This window comes from Symphodus melops (genome assembly GCF_947650265.1).
Source record: "Symphodus melops genome assembly, chromosome: 1".
Classification (NCBI taxonomy): Eukaryota; Metazoa; Chordata; class Actinopteri; order Labriformes; family Labridae; genus Symphodus; species Symphodus melops.
Genome location: NC_136691.1, coordinates 29,386,741 through 29,405,742, shown reverse-complemented (window position 1 = coordinate 29,405,742; position 19,002 = coordinate 29,386,741). Strand labels below are relative to the sequence as shown.

Genomic DNA, 19,002 nt, shown 5'->3' with positions numbered 1-19,002 from the left:
GGAGATGTGCTCAGTAACCTGGTCTGACCTGATGCCCTTTTATTTCAGTTGCCAACCTGTCAGTGAATCTTGTCAAAATTTAAATGTTCCATCAGGTGATCTTGTTTGTGGCGCTGTGGCTCAGTTGGAAGAGTTTCTCATTTCTCCTGCAGACGGTTGAGGGTACGATCCCCAGCTCAGCCCACACTGTTAGTTAGCTGTAAGTTATGCTAACGTTACTTTGAGGCTCGGGTAGTTTATTTATTTATTAAGCACACATTATATAAAAAATAGTGCAAAGAGGGAACAAAGCCTTGTATGCTCTTGCTGTTATCATGGGCAAGAGTTCCACCCCTTTTAATAATGACCGACAATTTATATTTATAAGGCTAACAAATAAACATTTTAAATAAATAAGAAGATAGAGTAGTAACATAATCAATGATACATGGAGAAAAAAAAAAGAAAAAAGGCAAAGCAGAAAAAGTAGTCATCATGGAAAAACTGCAAAATGTAAAATAATGTAAAGGACAAAAAGACGAGGTGATTCATGAAAGATGTTTTTAATCTGCTTTTTAAAGAGTGAATAAAAATAAAGTTATTTAGCTTCATATGAACTAAATGTAGAAAGATGTGTTTATTCCTGTCAGTTAGTTTACATGTGCTATTATTAGTTAACGTTGTTGCATTAACAAGTCAAGTTATTGAAATGCATTTTGCTTTTTAGCTGGCTAGCATGATAGTGCTAGCTGCTGTATAGTGGAGGAATGCTGTACTGCAGCTAAACAAGCTGCACTGACACTTATCAAGTCCATTAATATTTACAGTCTGTTTGTAGTTTTGTGTTATTGAAAACAACTTCTCTCTAAACCTTTGAGTCTAAAGAATGAACGGGTTACTGCATCTGTGTTTGGCTAACGTTGAGGAGCTGCAGACTGTTAGATATCAGATAGACCTTCAGTAGTAATATGGGCAACTGTGGCTTAGTGGTAGAGTCGGTTATCACTCAACGTGGGGGTCAGGGGTTTGATCCCCAGATCAGGCAGCAACAGGTCATATGTGTCAAGAAACTTCACTCAAGTGGCTCCTACTGCTTTGTCATTGGTGTATGAATGGATGAGTTAATACTGATGGACTCTTTACTCTGCAGCAGCCTCTACCATCAGTGTGTGAATGTGTGTGAATGGATGAGTTAATACTGATGGACTCTTTACTCTGCAGCAGCCTCTACCATCAGTGTGTGAATGTGTGGGATTTCATCTGTAGCCTTTGATGACAAGTTTAAATATGTAATATTTTACACACACGAATAAAGTGTCAGTTCCTTGAAATAAATGTTTCTTAATTGGGTAATAAATAATGAAAACAAATGACACAAATAATCAGAAAGAAAGAAACTCATCATGACTACCTGCCTGCTGCAGCCTCTGCAGAGAATACCACAGCGTGTGAAGCCCAGAATATAACAGAGTTTCTCTGACTTCTGATAAAAAAAAAAGTTAAAAATAATTTTTTAAGCGCCTTATATTTTGTTTTTGTCTGATAGGGACTTATTCTTCAGTCTGTTTGGGGGGACTCGGGCCCTGAGGGAAATACTGTGGTTAATCAGTACTCAACAGCAGACCCCTGTATGACAGGGACCCCGTCATGGGCTGCTGAGCAGAAAGATAGCAGCTCACCACACTTATCTCCCACTGAACACTAACCGCCCCCCTTCAGCTCCCACTTAACTCTGGTACACGCAGATCTCAGGTCCAGTTGACCTTAACTGAGTTATTAATTCCACTTAATTTCGCATCAAAGCCAGAAAATTAAATACCGAACCTGGCCGGTTTATTTACAAAGACGTTCTGCAAAAATGCGCCGGTGTTTTTTAAGAAGACATCCCGCAGGGTCGTTGGGCTAAATATAGCTGTTATCTAAACCGCAGCATGAGTGTGCGGTTCAGCGAGCGTATCTTTAACAGTTGTGAGTTGTGAAGGGTAACTGAACGTGTCAGAGAATGACAGATGAAGCCGCAGAACCAGAAGCTGGAAGAAGACCATTGAGAAAAAAAAGGGGGCATTTCTCGGCGTGACCTCGGCTCACCCGTTCACAGCATCCCCTCAGTCCTGGTTATCAAACCGCTCAGTGTCATCATCATCTTCAGAGTCCACAAGGAGGAAGGAAAAGATGAAAACCGAAGGAGGTGGTGGCTGAGGAGGAGTGAGGAACATTTCGTGAAGTTAAGCCACAGAGAGACTGTGGGAGATGATGGACGCAACCAAAACAACCATGATCGCTGTTTTTCTCCTCTGCGTCGTGACAGGTGAGAATTTAATGCTGCATCCTTTTTTTGTGTGAATGTTTCTTGTGATTTATGATTTTTAAAATGTGTATCTGTCACTGCCAGTTGAGTGAATTGTTCTCCCTGTGCTGTCAGCAAAGCTAGCAGGAGGCCAGACTTTGGACGTATGTGCGAGCTGCCACGTTAACGCCACATGTAGCGACAAGTTCGACGGCTCAGGGAAAGTTTGTCACTGCAAGTACGGGTTTGTTGGAAATGGAAGAACTTTCTGTCAAGGTACGGTTTCTTCACCAGTGTGGGACAACTACATCGTGTCTGTTTCCTGATTATGAATAAAACTGATGCATTTTAAATGTGACCTGAAAAGCTGCTGAATAAATGAAGTCATAAAGTAAGTGGGATTTGTTGTCAGGGATTTTATGGCAGCCCATCCAATCTTCCCCAGGTTGAAAACCTTTTGACTTGTGGCGTCATGTTTGTTAATTTTCCATGATTACGTTTTTTCTTTCAGATAAAGATGAGTGTCAGATTGGAGCCAGCAAGATCTGCGGGCTGCACACCACCTGCCACAACACATACGGCAGCTACTACTGTACCTGCCTGTCGGGCTACAGCCCGACCAACAACATGGACGTCTTCATCCCAAATGATGGAACATACTGCCGAGGTGAACTGGAGACGCTGTAATGATTAACATTTAAAGGTGCTATGTAACTTTAAAAAGTAGTGCGTTCGTAGGGATTCCTCATGGCCGTCAGGGGAACTGCACCTGTAACCTGTCACCCTCTCTGCCTCGCGTACTCGTCATACGTGCTCGTACAAACAAACAAACAAGCGTTAACGTGACCCCTGAAACACTGGATATTTACTGGCATGTTTCCAGAGGAGGTCAGGGGTCATGTGGGAGTCTGTGAAGGAGTCTGTGTGTCTCCATACTGCAAACAACAGTCTCTGCAGGACCTACCTGGTTTGTACTGTTGATTTCTGTAGGGTGTTGAGAAGGCACTTAAAATGAAACGGGCTGGATCATGCGGAAAATCGGACCAGATTTTTTTTTTTTACACATGCAACACAGATAGACAGTACAGTCTAGACAGTACGGTATTATATACATCAACCTTTTTAACATCAGTTAAACATTCACTTATTAGTTAGGAGTAAAAAAACGATTTATACATGTAAAAAGTTACATATACAGTAGCCTTTATGTAATTTGTAGCTATATCATTTGGCCGTTTGGTAGTTGGACTGACAACCATGTGGTATCACTATGAACGCAGTATTTTTGAAAGTTACAAATAGCCCCTTTAAAGGACGAATGTGTGACATGTTACAAATAACTAAATCATAAATCCAGTGTGTCCTGTGTGAATGTGTGTGTGAGTCCTGACTGTCTACAGTGAGGGAGAAGCTGGAGTCCTGCTGGCTGTGTTGTTGTCAGAGCTGTGTTTACATGGACGGGACGGCCGGCTCCTCCCCTTCAGTATAAAAGCTGTTTGAGAAGAAGAACATACTCACTGATTATTTGAATGTCACGTAAACGTTTTGGATCACGGTTGTTCTGTGTAACTTTATGTGCTTTATGAAGCTACAAGCTAACATTAGCTTGCTAACACAACATTGAAGGACACGGGTGATTGCAGCCTGAGCTAAGGACAATTTTGTCCGCAAATTTCACTTAATGGTGCTTAGTTATGGTGGGTTCTAATTAAAACTCCTTCTTGCAAACGGGTCGCTCAGTCTAACTAAAAGGGGAAAAAACACTTAACAACACAGTTCGCTATGTCTTCAAGTTAAAATTAGCAATTTCAACAGTTAACTCCCTGCTTACATCCCACTTTCATCCAGCAGTGAGTGATGTCTCGCTGTGAGTAGGAGTGTGTTTGTCTTTTTCATATCTGTACCTGTGCTGTTTGACTCTGAGGAAGACACAGTGTGAGGATGGTGCTTCACCTTTTGCCCCAAAATAAATGAGCAGATAGTGATTTTTGTGCTCCAGTACGTTCTTTGAATTTGCCTGAGAGAAGGAATCCTTTGAATAAAAACTTTAAAGGCTCCTATTTCATAGTTTGCAGCATGTTTGTTTCCCTGTCTGTGCAGACATCGATGAGTGCAGGAGGATCTCAGGCCTGTGTGGAGATGGAGGTCTCTGCAGGAATCTTGAAGGCAGTTTTGACTGTAGCTGCCAGCCAGGACACCAAGTCCACAACGGACCAGAGCCCTTCAATCCTCACACAAACAAAGCTTTCTGCAAAGGTATGATTGGATCTGTACAGTCTTTGAATCCATCTTTGGATTCAGGATATTGTTGACCGTGCTGGGATAAATAAAACATGTCTACAAACGTACTCAAGACCTGCTACAGATTAGTGTGTAGTCTGGATGTTGGACTAATCCAAACAGACGGGGAAGCAGCATCATGCTGGATGCATCCTGTAGACACAAAACATTTACATTGTTGAGTTCATTACACTATATATCCTGTCCAACCTATTTTTACATACACTTGTAAGATTTCTTAAAGGTCACATATTATGTAAAATCCTCTTCACCATGTTCCTCCAACTCTAACGTGTCTCGGTCTACAAACCTCCCAATGATGAGAAAAGTCCATCCTCTCCGTCTTCTGCCTGCTCCACTTTTCAGAAAATGTGTGCTTAAACAGGCCGTTTGGAGATTTTCCCCTCATGACATCACAAAGGGCAGTAGTCCCTCCCCCAGGTGGGTGACCCTCCCACAGCTAGGTGTTTGTTCTGCCCTCTGAGTCTGCCTTCTCACCGTAAACAATAGGACATGGAGCCAGAAAGCAGCGAGTACACCCGAGCCCTTCCAGAGAGAGGGCGTGGCCAGACACAGCTCATTTACATATTTAAAGCTACAGACACAGAAACAGCCTGTTCTGAGCAGGGCTGAAATAGAGGGGTTTATAGACATGATCAAATACAGGATCAGAGTGGATTTACAACAAGAAACATCACGCACTCATTTTCAGGAACTAATTGAAACTGGTGAAAAAGGGGAATAATGTGCGACCTTTAACCTCTGTAGCATGTGGACCCCTCATTTTGGTCCGAGTGTGTATAATGTTGACTGCTTGTTCTGACTGAAATCTTTGCAGATGTGGGTTCAGTGGGTGATGAATCTGAATGAGAGCTTTGTCTGTTCTTGTCTCGCTCAGTGGTTGACTGCGGCAGGCCCGCTGCAGTGGAGGACATGGTGCTGCTGTCGGCCCCACAGACCACATACAACAGTGTCGCCATGTTTGCCTGTGATGAAGGCTTTGTGTGGAGAAGTGGAGACAACAGTTCTAAGTGTGGAGCTGATGGACGGTGGATAGGACCAACTGCAGTCTGTGAAGGTAACCCAACAATAGAGGTAGAAGTACACAGCCACACGTGTATGGGATTTCCACAATGTTTGTTTATTACAAACTACACATCAACCTCACAAAACCCAGGTGTGCGGCTAATATTTTATCATACTTAAATGTCTTAAAGGTACATTCAACAATTTCAACACTTAACTCCCTGCTTACATCCCACTTTCATTCAGCAGTGAGTGATGTCTCGCTGTGAGTAGGAGTGTGTTTGTCTTTTTCATATCTGTACCTGTGCTGTTTGACTCTGAGGAAGACACAGTGTGAGGATGGTGCTTCACCTTTTGCCCCAAAATAAATGAGCAGATAGTGATTTTTGTGCTCCAGTACGTTCTTTGAATTTGCCTGAGAGAAGGAATCCTTTGAATAAAAACTTAAAACGATGATTTGAACCCTCCTATTTCATAGTTTGCAGCATGTTTGTTTCCCTGTCTGTGCAGACATCGATGAGTGCAGGAGGATCTCAGGCCTGTGTGGAGATGGAGGTCTCTGCAGGAATCTCAAAGGCAGTTTTGACTGTAGCTGCCAGCCAGGACACCAAGTCCACAACGGACCAGAGCCCTTCAATCCTCACACAAACAAAGCTTTCTGCAAAGGTATGATTGGATCTGTACAGTCTTTGAATCCATCTTTGGATTCAGGATATTGTTGACCGTGCTGGGATAAATAAAACATGTCTACAATCGTATTTAAGACCTGCTACAGATTAGTGTGTAGTCTGGATGTTGGACTAATCCAAACAGACGGGGTAAGCAGCATCATGCTGGATGCATCCTGTAGACACGAAACATTTACATTGTTGAGTTCATTACACTATATATCCTGTCCAACCTATTTTTACATACACTTGTAAGATTTCTTAAAGGTCACATATTATGTAAAATCCTCTTCACCATGTTCCTCCAACTCTAACATGTGTCTCGGTCTACAAACCTCCCAATGATGAGAAAAGTTCATCCTCTCCGTCTTCTGCCTGCTCCACTGTTCAGAAAATGTGTGCTCAAACAGGCCGTTTGGAGATGTTCCCTTCATGACATCACAAAGGGCAGTAGCCCCTCCCCCAGGTGGGTGACACTCCCACAGCTAGGTGTTTGTTCTGCCCTCTGAGTCTGCCTTCTCACCGTAAACAATAGGACATGGAGCCAGAAAGCAGCGAGTACACCCGAGCCCTTCCAGAGAGAGGGCGTGGCCAGACACAGCTCATTTACATATTTAAAGCTACAGACACAGAAACAGCCTGTTCTGAGCAGGGCTGAAATAGAGGGGTTTATAGACATGATCAAATACAGGATCAGAGTGGATTTACAACAAGAAACATCACACACTCATTTTCAGGAACTAATTGAAACTGGTGAAAAAGGGGAATAATGTGCGACCTTTAACCTCTGTAGCATGTGGACCCCTCATTTTGGTCCGAGTGTGTATAATGTTGACTGCTTGTTCTGACTGAAATCTTTGCAGATGTGGGTTCAGTGGGTGATGAATCTGAACGAGAGCTTTGTCTTTTCTTGTCTCGCTCAGTGGTTGACTGCGGCAGGCCCGCTGCAGTGGAGGACATGGTGCTGCTGTCGGCCCCACAGACCACATACAACAGTGTCGCCATGTTTGCCTGTGATGAAGGCTTTGTGTGGAGAAGTGGAGACAACAGTTCTAAGTGTGGAGCTGATGGACGGTGGATAGGACCAACTGCAGTCTGTGAAGGTAACCCAACAATAGAGGTAGAAGTACACAGCCACACGTGTATGGGATTTCCACAATGTTTGTTTATTACAAACTACACATCAACCTCACAAAACCCAGGTGTGCGGCTAATATTTTATCATACTTAAATGTCTTAAAGGTACATTCAACAATTTCAACACTTAACTCCCTGCTTACATCCCACTTTCATTCAGCAGTGAGTGATGTCTCGCTGTGAGTAGGAGTGTGTTTGTCTTTTTCATATCTGTACCTGTGCTGTTTGACTCTGAGGAAGACACAGTGTGAGGATGGTGCTTCACCTTTTGCCCCAAAATAAATGAGCAGATAGTGATTTTTGTGCTCCAGTACGTTCTTTGAATTTGCCTGAGAGAAGGAATCCTTTGAATAAAAACTTAAAACGATGATTTGAACCCTCCTATTTCATAGTTTGCAGCATGTTTGTTTCCCTGTCTGTGCAGATATCGATGAGTGCAGGAGTATCTCAGGCCTGTGTGGAGATGGAGGTCTCTGCAGGAATCTCAAAGGCAGTTTTGACTGTAGCTGCCAGCCAGGACACCAAGTCCACAACGGACCAGAGCCCTTCAATCCTCACACAAACAAAGCTTTCTGCAAAGGTATGATTGGATCTGTACAGTCTTTGAATCCATCTTTGGATTCAGGATATTGTTGACCGTGCTGGGATAAGTAAAACATGTCTACAAACGTACTCAAGACCTGCTACAGATTAGTGTGTAGTCTGGATGTTGGACTAATCCAAACAGACGGGGAAGCAGCATCATGCTGGATGCATCCTGTAGACACAAAACATTTTTATGGTAATTTCAGATTTGTTTTTACACAACGCTTATGAAACTTGTAGAGTGTATGATATATCCAGCCAAATCTATTTCACAATTTAGGATTTCTTAAAGATCACATATTCTGCAAAATCCTCTTCACCATGTCCCTCCAATGATGAGAAAAGTCCATCCTCTCCGTCTTCTGCCTGCTCCACTTTTCACAAAATGTGTGCTCAAACAAGCCGTTTGGAGATTTTCTCTTCATGACATCACAAAGGGCAGTAGCCCCTCCCCCAGGTGGTTGACACTCCCACAGCTAGGTGTTTGTTCTGCCCTCTGAGTCTGCCTTCTCACCGTAAATGGTAGATGGACTTGAGCTTGTATCGTTCTTCTGACTACTCAAATTGCTTTTACACTGCAAGTCCCACCTACCCATTCATACCCAATCACACACTGATGGCAGTGGTTTCTATGTGGTGAAGCCATCAGCAGTGTCTAATCCATTCATACACCAAAGCAGTGGGAGCAATGTGGGGTTAAGTGTCTTGCCCAAGGACACATCGGTCATGTTGCTCAGATTGGGATCTATCAACTGAGCCAAATATAAGGGGCGTGGTCAGACACAGCTCATTTACATATTTAAAGCTACAGACACAGAAACAGCCTGTTCTGAGCAGGGCTGAAATAGAGGAGTTTATAGACATGATCAGATACAGGATCAGAGTGGATTTACAACAACACACTTCACACACATGTTAAAGAGGAACTCTGTGACTTATTTAAATTGGTTGAAGAGGAGAAGAATGTGCGACCTTTAACCTCTGTAGCATGTGGACCCCTCATTTTGGTCCGAGTGTGTATAATGTTGACTGCTTGTTCTGACTGAAATCTTTGCAGATGTGGGTTCAGTGGGTGATGAATCTGAACGAGAGCTTTGTCTGTTCTTGTCTCGCTCAGTGGTTGACTGCGGCAGGCCCGCTGCAGTGGAGGACATGGTGCTGCTGTCGGCCCCACAGACCACATACGACAGTGTCGCCATGTTTGCCTGTGATGAAGGCTTTGTGTGGAGAAGTGGAGACAACAGTTCTGAGTGTGGAGCTGATGGACGGTGGATAGGACCAACTGCAGTCTGTGAAGGTAACCCAACAACAGAAAGAAAGCTCTAGTGTTCTCCATGAGCTTTATGTAAATGTTCCTCGTTAGTCAGTCTGTGTTTTGTGACTTTGTTCAACAGTTTCTCTGAAACTACTGTATGAACCATCACAGTTCAGAAACATGTGTTTCAGTCAATGTTTGACTTTTCAGCAGGTTAATATGAACCAATCAGCATGCGTGCAGTGTATCACGCTCCAGCAGACAGAAGGTAAAGGTGCCAAAATGAGCCAACAGCATAGATAAGAATGTTTCTATGTGCTCTGTAATCAAGGAGAAAAGTCACAAGTTCAAAAATGTGTCATTTATTCCTCTTGACTTTGTTACTTCTGTCAACAGTTGTTAATCATCATAACCTTTTTCAGTGAAATTATTAATAAATATCATATATTCAATAATTGGTTCAGTTAAAAAAAAATGACGTAGTCCATTATTTTAGGAATGGTTACGATATCCAACACTGCATGTCTTTATAAATGTGTGTGTGTGTGTGTGTGTGTGTATGTTTTTGAGGGGATTGTGGAGATTTTTCCACTCAGTGTTATTTCATGCAGCACACCTGTCACTACTTTGGCTCTCAGGTGTCGACTGCGGCTCTCCGCTCACCATGCCTCATTCTCATATTCTGTGGAATAAGAGTTCAAGGATGGGCGCTGAGGTGCACTATCAGTGTCACTCTGGATATCATAATGTTGGAAAGGGCAATGTGTCCATGTGTACGGCTGCTGGACAGTGGGAGAGACCGACGGTGCTCTGTCAAGGTACACTCACCGTCTGAACAAATCCTGTCAGAAAGTAGAGAAGCAAGCCGAGACACACGGTCACGTTACGGCTTTGTAAAAGTAGCATTCAGGTTACTTGAGAAAGTAACTTTCTTGTAACTGAACTCGAACAGACATTTTTCTGTATTCTTTATTGATTGATTAAACGTTTTTTTAATTGAATTGAGACAAGTAATAATAATTTCTGTATTTCTGAGACAAGAAGTTCTCGTCTGAATGATCACCTGCCCGTGTTTGTTTACAGCGCTGAACGTTCGTTCTCCCAGGATGCTGTTGTAATGAAGATAGCATAACCTCACCCACGTTTTGTTGGTTATTTCACAGAAAGTAACAAGTGCTTGTAATCTCAGTAGTTCTAACAAACTTCACAGAAGCTTAGAGGAGACAGCAGATTTGCCGTTGTAGCTCCAAAACTATGGATCTGCTTCAGCACCTTAAACAGGCCTCTTCTCTGTCTGTTTTTAAATCCCTTCTTAAAACCCATCTCTTCTCCTTGGCCTTTGATACCGAGTAAGATGTCGATTTTATTAATTTTGTTTCTTTTACTGCAAACCATGAGTCTTTTTTTTTAGCCTTTTAATTGATTTTGTTATTTTATTTTACTGTACAGCACTTTGGTCAGCTGTGGTTGTTTTAAAGTGCTTAATCATAATAAAGTTGTATTGGATTAAATCTAGAAAGTAACTAGATATGTTATCCGTTACTGCAACCAGTAGAGGTGTTACAATAACGTGTTACGTAGTAGGCGAGGTTATGCTAACGTTAGTTCTGCAGTAACGTGTTACGTAGCAGGCGAGGTTATGCTAACGTTAGTTCTGCAGTAACGTGTTACGTAGCAGGCGAGGTTATGCTAACGTTAGTTCTGCAGTAACGTGTTACGTAGCAGGCGAGGTTATGCTAACGTTAGTTCTGCAGTAACGTGTTACGTTGCAGGCGAGGTTATGCTAACGTTAGTTCTGCAGTAACGTGTTACGTAGTAGGCGAGGTTATGCTAACGTTAGTTCTGCAGTAACGTGTTACGTAACAGGCGAGGTTATGCTAACGTTAGTTCTGCAGTATCGTGTTACGTAGTGGGCGAGGTTATGCTAGCGTTAGTTCTGCAGTATCGTGTTACGTAGCAGGCGAGGTTATGCTAACGTTAGTTCTGCAGTAACGTGTTAGTCCCAACGCTGAGGGTTAATCGAGCTGCATCCTGTTTTCTAGAGACCTTGTGTGGATTTCCACCTGTGATTGAATCCACTGAGCAGGTGTGGAACAATAAATCAACCCCTGGAAGCATCGCGCTTTATTTTTGTAAAGAGGGGTTTCGTTACAAAGGAGGACGTAATGTTTCGACCTGTAGTGGAAATGGTCAGTGGACACGTCCAACATTGTTGTGCCAAGGTAATTAAAACATGAAAGTGGTATCCCTTGACCATGATAATAAAGATCATTTGAGTAAAAAGTTTTCAAGGCAGATTTTGGTTGAAATTGTCTTTAGGTCCTGACACAATTAATTAATTAACTCATGTGCTCTGAAAAAGGAACACAATCTGTCATCTGTAGAAGGTATACACGTGTAAAAACATCAACCAATGTTGCATACTTTTGAAAGTTTAATTCCGTCTGCGCTTCCTCAAAGGCCACGCCCCTCACATGCATGAGCGTCGTTGGTCCAGAAGCGGATCTCAGCCCATCGTTAGCATTGTGTAGAAACTACACGACAGGGAGGCGTGTGATTGGTTCATCAGATTGGTACCTTGTGGCAGACATTGGTCAAAGTTTTTACAGACTTACAAACTGCTACAGATGACAGATTTTCTTTGTTCCTTTTTCAGAGCACGTGTGTTATTAATTTCTGTCAGGACCTAAAGACAATTTCAACTAAAATCTTAAAAAGTTTATATGAAGAAAACTACCAACCCTGCATTTTATGTGTATTTTATGCAGTTAACATTGTTAATATATTTGAACACCTGACAGCAATATTATGTGGGGATCGTCCTATACTGCCTTGCACTGGGCAAATGTGGGAAGGCAACTCAGAACCTGGCAGCACGGTGACTTATTTCTGTAAACCAGGATTTTATCACAGTGGAGGAAATAATATATCATCCTGCACAATTAGTGGTAACTGGACGCTGCCAGATATCTCATGCAAAGGTAACGATTAGTAACACTTGGTTGTGACATTTCACAAAAGTCTCATATCAATGTATTAATGTAGTTTCCATCCCTGTAGAAGTTCACTGTGGTGTACCCCCACACGTTCCTCATTCAGTGATGCTGTGGGATAATATCTCCACTGTGGGCTCTCAGGTCGTGTATCAGTGTAACCCTGGATACCGAACTGTTGGAGAAGGAAATGTGTCTGTTTGCAGTGCCGATGGAGGATGGGATGGAGCCTCTCTGTTCTGTCAAGGTGATTTTTTTTACATCAGACGCAGATCAAAAACTTTTGGAAAGACTCAAGTGGAAAGTCAAACCTCCGTCTTCCTTGCGTTGGCTGTGCGCTTGGGAGCCTTTGCATGAAGCGTAAAAGCACTGCACGTCTTCCCTGTCTCCATGACAACAGTCTGTATGGCCGCTGTATGATCGCCACTGCTCTGTTACTTTTTACTGCATGTTTTTTATTTAAGATGGCTTATTTCCCGATCAGACACGGAGCCAGGAGGATGTGACTACAAGACACGATCCATAGGCGGCAACACTACGGGGACTAACAGACATTTGAGAACGCTCAGAAAAAAGACGCTGGGCGCTGTGCTTTTTTCTCAAGGCAGTCGCTCTCTGCTCATTGAACAGAACTTAAAAAGACGCTGGCGTTCAGAAATAGACGCTAGGTGGACACGGTCCTAACTGTGCATACATGTGCATCACGGCTTGACGCTCTGGAGAGTGATGATTACTTGTTGTAATACATACAGCGCCCTCGGCTGGTGAAGAGAACTGCTTGTGTGTCACACTGATGTTCAAACATCGGTGATATCGGCGATAAAATTAGTTGATACCAATCGTTAATATCGGCCGATATTATGGTCAGTCTTAATAACTTAATAATTAATTACCTCCATAAGATCAAATGAATCATGTGATCCTCTTTGTACAACCAACCGTTTTGTTTGTTTCGCTGAACTGTGCGTATAAAGATGTCTCAATGCTTGCACCAGCTAACGATGACTTAACTGTCTTTCTGTTGTAGAAATCAATTGTCAAAGGCCGGTTTTTAAACCTCATGCTAAGATGCTATGGGACGGCACATCGCACCTTGGCAGTGTGGTGCGTTACCAATGTGAGGAAGGATATCACAGCAGGAGTCTGAGAAACGTCTCAGTGTGTGGAGAGAGTGGACTGTGGGAGGACACTGATATGTGGTGTGAAGGTGCAAAGTTTAATGACTGATTCTTTGGATAAACTGCTGTGAAATCTTCTATTTTGAGCAATTTGGTGTATACACTTAGTTTATTTCAATCAAGGGTTCAATGGAAATACTGAAATCCAATAAACATGTGTTCAATATTCAGCTAAACCAAAGCTTAGCTGTCTGCTGCACTGCTGTGTTCAACAGTAACAAAGTCCACCTTCTACTTCCTTTAAAGCAATTTAAAGATGGAGTCAGAAGATTTTTAGTTTCAGCTTGTAAACAAACGTGGCCCCTCCCCCCGGGGCTCATTGCCACCAGAAGCTCACGATCTCTGCAGGATGTGGTGTGAACATTTACTGCTTGTGCCTACACTACAAGCTAACACACGCTAGCACAAACTAACCGCCGGTGTTTATCACCTGCCTGTCCCACAGGAAGCAGACCAACTCAGCATCCTCGGGTAAAACCCAAACCCGGGGTTCATCCACTTGGTGTTTCACCTCACTGTGATTGTATTTTCTGTTTTTGGCTGCTCTGTCCACGTCTGTCATATTTGCTTTACCCACTCAAAGACTCACCTTGCAGCGTCAACCAAAACAAACCAGAGCAGTCAGATTCAGTCAGAGGACAGAGTCTCTGCAGACACAGTCACCAGTGTATGATATCTGTATTTCATTCTTTAGGAAAAAGCTGCTGACTCCATCTTTAACCTCCGTGTCTGTGACGGACACGTCGACACTTGTTGCCTGGCGACTTCACTCGGACACTCGTGAAAAGCGATTTGTGTTCGAGCCATTCTGTCTTAGCTTAGTACAGAGCTGTTAGAAAGTGAGTGTGTGAAACAAACTCTCAGGTGTGTTGTGCTCTCACTGTTTGTGATCAGGCTGTGCTTTATTGATGTCTGTGTGCAGATATACGCTGTGGCCCCCCACTAAAGCTCCCCCATACTAACCTCGTGTGGGACGGCACCAGTACACCGGGCAGTGTGGTGCTCTATGAATGTATGGATGGATTTTATCAGGAGAGTGGACATAATGTGTCGGCATGTTTACTGTCAGGAGAGTGGGGGGAAGTATCTGTAAAGTGCAAAGGTACAACCTCCACTTCTAAACATAGACGTGCAACTGTGGGACGGGATTTTTATGTTTCACTCATCTGAACAGTTTTTTCTTTTACAGCTTGTCATTTAAATTGCACGTTTTAGTTACATGCATGCACCTCTTAAACTCTGTACACAAGTGAACTCCTGTAGTCAAGATCACACTAACCGAGACCTCGACATGCCCGAGATCAAAGGGCTCCGAGACCATAAACATCTCTGTAATCCTCATCTTGTGTTTAGGGGGCGTGTCACTAATTTGGACCGTAACAGCAGGAAGGTTGTTGCTGTAACCGGGGGATAAAAATCCAAAACAAAAAACTACAGATGAATTGAAGATATCTGTTCTTCTAGATAGTGTTGTATAAATAACCTTTTACATAGAAATTTGGAGTCCGAAACAAAGCCGTGTAAAAATGCTTTCGATAAGTCACAAGTAAACACTTGAAGCTTAGACGTTGTTGGAGCAGTCATGTGGGATTTGATCTCGTACTTGATGAGAGTTTTCGATTTGGCATTCCAACTCCACCGGGGCATTCCTGATGACGCGTTGGACCGGTAACTCGGAATTTCCAACAGAAGGAGAGCCAAATAGTCGATGGTACGCAAGGATCGGTTACATCGGTACCATTCACAAGTTTTGACAATGGAGACGCCACTAAATGCGTACCGTACCGAACTGAACTGGAAACAGTCCAGACAGTAGATCTACTGAAGTTCTTCAGCATTCAACAGTTCAACAGTTAGCTGGTGACTCCATAAATGAGGGTCAATCGACTACGAGAGGAATGCTAACGACAGTCAGATGTTTATGATTTACCATCTTGAGACTCCATGTGTGGGATAGACTCAGGTCACAAAGCTCACTCGTGTAATGTCTTTTTTATTTCCTAGCTAAATGTGGCCCCGTGCCGATCCTCGAGAACTCAGAGGTGCTGTGGCATAACAGAAGTGTTGTGATCCACCGCTGTGTGGACGGATATCACAGCTGGAGAGGCAGCAACATGTCCGTGTGCAGCAGCTCTGGTGTGTGGGAGAACGCGTCCATTAAATGTGTCGGTGAGTAAGAAAGAGGCGACTTAACATTTAACATGAACGATTCATTCATCGTGATAGGTGTGACGATCGACGTCGACCAGCGGAAACGTTTTTTATAACGACAAATACTGAGGATCCTGTGCGTGTTTATCTCGTTTATCTCTTGAAGAACTGAAGCCACCCGTCACTCACCTGTTTGTCGTCAATGAAAGGTGTGTGCACTGGAGAGCAGAGAAGTGCGAGGACGACACAGAAGTGTACAAGGTAACAGGAGATGTGCTTATCCTTGATTCCTCATGTAGCGTTTAGCTTCTCATTTTCTTGCATCCGAGGCAAGTGCTTATCCTCTATGTGAACGTGCACGACGTCTAGCTTGTACCGTGTTGTTCTTTAAATATATTGTAAATCGCTGAGCCCACTTTTGATCCTTGTGATCCTTCCAGGTGACGCGTGTCGGATCCAGAGACTATCAGAGGTCCTTTCGTGATAAAAGGACGCAGTATTTGAGATCCAAGGCTGACCAGCTGGAAGTGTGTCTGAACCTGCTTCCTGTCACCAACTACAGCATCTCCATCACTGCGGTGTCTGCCAGGTTCACAGCCACCATCACCACAAACACCAGTTTAACAGGTACATTAAAACGACAGACTACATATTAATGAACAAAGCTCGCATAACTCTTATCCGTCATTAAATCCAAACTGATGAGTCATCAAAAAAATCACTCCCCGTACAGTGTGTGTCGATGAACTCATGAGCTAATCACACCTGTTTGTTTTTTTGAACCAGGCTGTAAACATGTTCATGTCTGCTGTAAAAACAGAATGGGTGTGTATGTGACTTCCTGTGCTTCTGCAGCCAGCCTCTAGTGGACACTTAGGGAACTGCAGGATTTTTCTCCTCTGCATGCCGCTTGATTAACACCCAATGCTTTTTTCTACTCCGGCTAAATGCGATGTGTCCTTGGGCAGGACACTTAACCCCAGGTTGCTCCTGCTGCTTTATCTGCCGCGTATGAATGGGATTAGTGACTTCTGATGAGCAGCCTCGACCAACACTGTGTGAATGTGTAGGTGTGACCAGCTATGAGTTGCCAGAAGACTAGAAAAGAAATATACAAGCTTAAGTTGACTCATTATAATCACATTGGACAGCGCCTCCAGCACCTGTCATCTACTTCAGAGAATTTGAGACTCCTGTACCGACGTTGAAGCTACGGAGGTCACTTAACACACTGGACCCGATAAGGTAACAAGCCTACAAAACACACCCTGCACCCCCAAACATTTGCCCAAGGTTCTGACTGCTCTGGCTGTTTATTTTACAGTACGTACCAGGTGTTTGTGCTTCCTGTGGAGGGGGTCATGAGCTTCGACTGCTCCTCTCCTGACAGCAGGAACAAGCCCCCTGCAGAGTACATCGCTGCCATGATCGAGGTCCGACATGTCGGGATGGAGTTAAACTTCACTGTCGGAGATGGACTCTTCTACGGAGGCTGCTTTAATGCTCGACTTGAGAACGGCAGGAATTACTATATCTTCTTACGAGCTGTCAGTCAGTGGAACAAGGTGGGTGCATTAAGTGTGCGTGTGTGGGAGAAAGCGCTTCAAACTTTCAGGTTTCATTCTGAGACGTTGTTTTCTCTCTCAGGCTGTAAGAAGCACCTGCGTCCTGTGGGCTAAAGTGAGAGGTAAACACACAAAGACTTTTTACTTTATAGCAACATGCTGAGAATTACCAAAAGACAACAGACTGTATTTTACAAAGAACGCAGAACAGGGGTTCTATAGTTCTGTGTTCTTACGCTCAGTGTTTACTTGGTCCAGGTACGTCCCATGTTATGATGGTTTCTGCTGTGTCTGCTGCAGCTTCAGTCATCTTCGTTGCCATGATCATGTTGGGAGGATTCATCTGGTATGGACTGAAGTGCAAAGTGCTTTTCATGAGTGAACATCTATCCATCACAGTCTTCATCCTCAGGTTGATTGTTTTCTTTTTTTCAGGTGTTTCAAGAAGACTTGACGCTCGTCGCCGCCGCAGCTGATGTCGTGGCAAACCAAACGTTGAACTCACACCTGTACAATTTGTAAATCATTTGAATAAAACCTTTTCCAGTTACTTTTGAATGTGTACTTAATGGTTATTGGACTTGAACACTTGGAACTAGAAGCAAAAGTTGAAGGTGTGAAAGGTAAATGGACTCAAAGAACCACAGGTCACACCGACACAGTCTCAAACTGAGAATGGGTGTGAACGTGGTTGAGAGACAACTGACCACTAACCCACAGCCACAGCTGAATGAAAACCTGGGAGGAGTTAAAGTATGTGGGTACACCGGGACACAACCGTTGTGGGTCTCATCGGTAAGAACATACTGAGAGGAGGTCAAACAGCTTACAGACTGGTGCAAAGTCAACATGGCTGAATGTGGACAAAAACAAAGAGATCGTTGTTGACTTCAGGAGGAATCGAGGCGACCACTCCCCTCTGAACATCTTTTGTCAAAGGTTTTATATCGACCTCTAGACTTGTCTCTGAGCGACCACTATTCAAAAAGACTTGAAAATAGACTTGATGATTTTGTTTAAATATGTGACTTGTCATGTGACCATCAATATGGGTTTAGAAAACATGGATCAACATCTTGAGATGGATTGTGTTAAATATAGCTACAGCAGGTGATAAACTATATGTGTATTTATTGATTTAAGTAAAGCCTTTGACACAATTGAACATACTGAACTTTTCAGAAACTATAAAACTGGTATAAGAGCTGCTGCAAGACATTGGTTAGGAAGTTATTTAGAATATAGGTTACAATATGTAAAAACTAATAATCCTGAATCTCACTGTAGGAAAGTTACTTGTTATTTATACTTTAAATGATATTTGTAGAGTTTCTGTGTTACATTTGTGGATGATACTAATGTACTCTGGGGAGGACACAGATGATTATTGACAAAGTGGCAACAGAACCGAGGAAGTTAAAAAAACCTGGTTCATGATGAACAAGTTATCACGTATTAAAGAAAAACAAGTTCATGCAACACACACCTGGACACCTGGAGGCGCTCCGGAGCTGGGGAGCATTCGGTGCCTTGCTCAAGGGCACATAATTGAATAAGAAATGTCTACACATACTGTATTGTTCACTTATCATGAGTTGCTGTGTTGAGGTCTAAGGAAATATGTATAAAGCAAAAATCGTTCCCTTTATAATAATAATTATAATAATTTACACTTTATTAATCCCACGAGGGGAAATTCAGTTTTTACACTCTGTCTAACACACACATAGGCCGAGATACACACTCATGCACAAACAGGGTTCTAGTGACATGCATTAATGGAGAGGTCTCAGAGTGAGGGGGCTGCCCACAGCGAGCGCTCCAGAGCAGTTTTGGGGTTCGGTGCCTTGCTCAGGGGCACCTCGGCAGTGCTCAGGAAATGGACTGGCACCTCTCCA

General features: G+C 43.2%; 1 protein-coding gene across 1 annotated transcript; it reads left to right on the top strand.

The window, feature by feature from the left end:
- Positions 1 to 1,693: 1,693 nt before the first annotated feature.
- On the top strand, positions 1,694 to 17,654 carry susd1 (sushi domain containing 1). Its single transcript, XM_079345802.1, has 17 exons — positions 1,694 to 2,287; positions 2,402 to 2,542; positions 2,778 to 2,933; positions 4,367 to 4,522; positions 5,445 to 5,624; positions 6,083 to 6,238; positions 7,164 to 7,343; positions 7,802 to 7,957; positions 9,080 to 9,259; positions 15,393 to 15,557; positions 15,706 to 15,800; positions 15,980 to 16,166; positions 16,691 to 16,784; positions 16,864 to 17,104; positions 17,187 to 17,226; positions 17,363 to 17,450; positions 17,540 to 17,654. The coding sequence occupies exons 1-17, from the start codon at positions 2,230 to 2,232 to the stop codon at positions 17,556 to 17,558; spliced, it is 2,292 nt and encodes a 763-aa protein (XP_079201928.1). The 5' UTR covers positions 1,694 to 2,229; the 3' UTR covers positions 17,559 to 17,654.
- Positions 17,655 to 19,002: the final 1,348 nt, after the last annotated feature.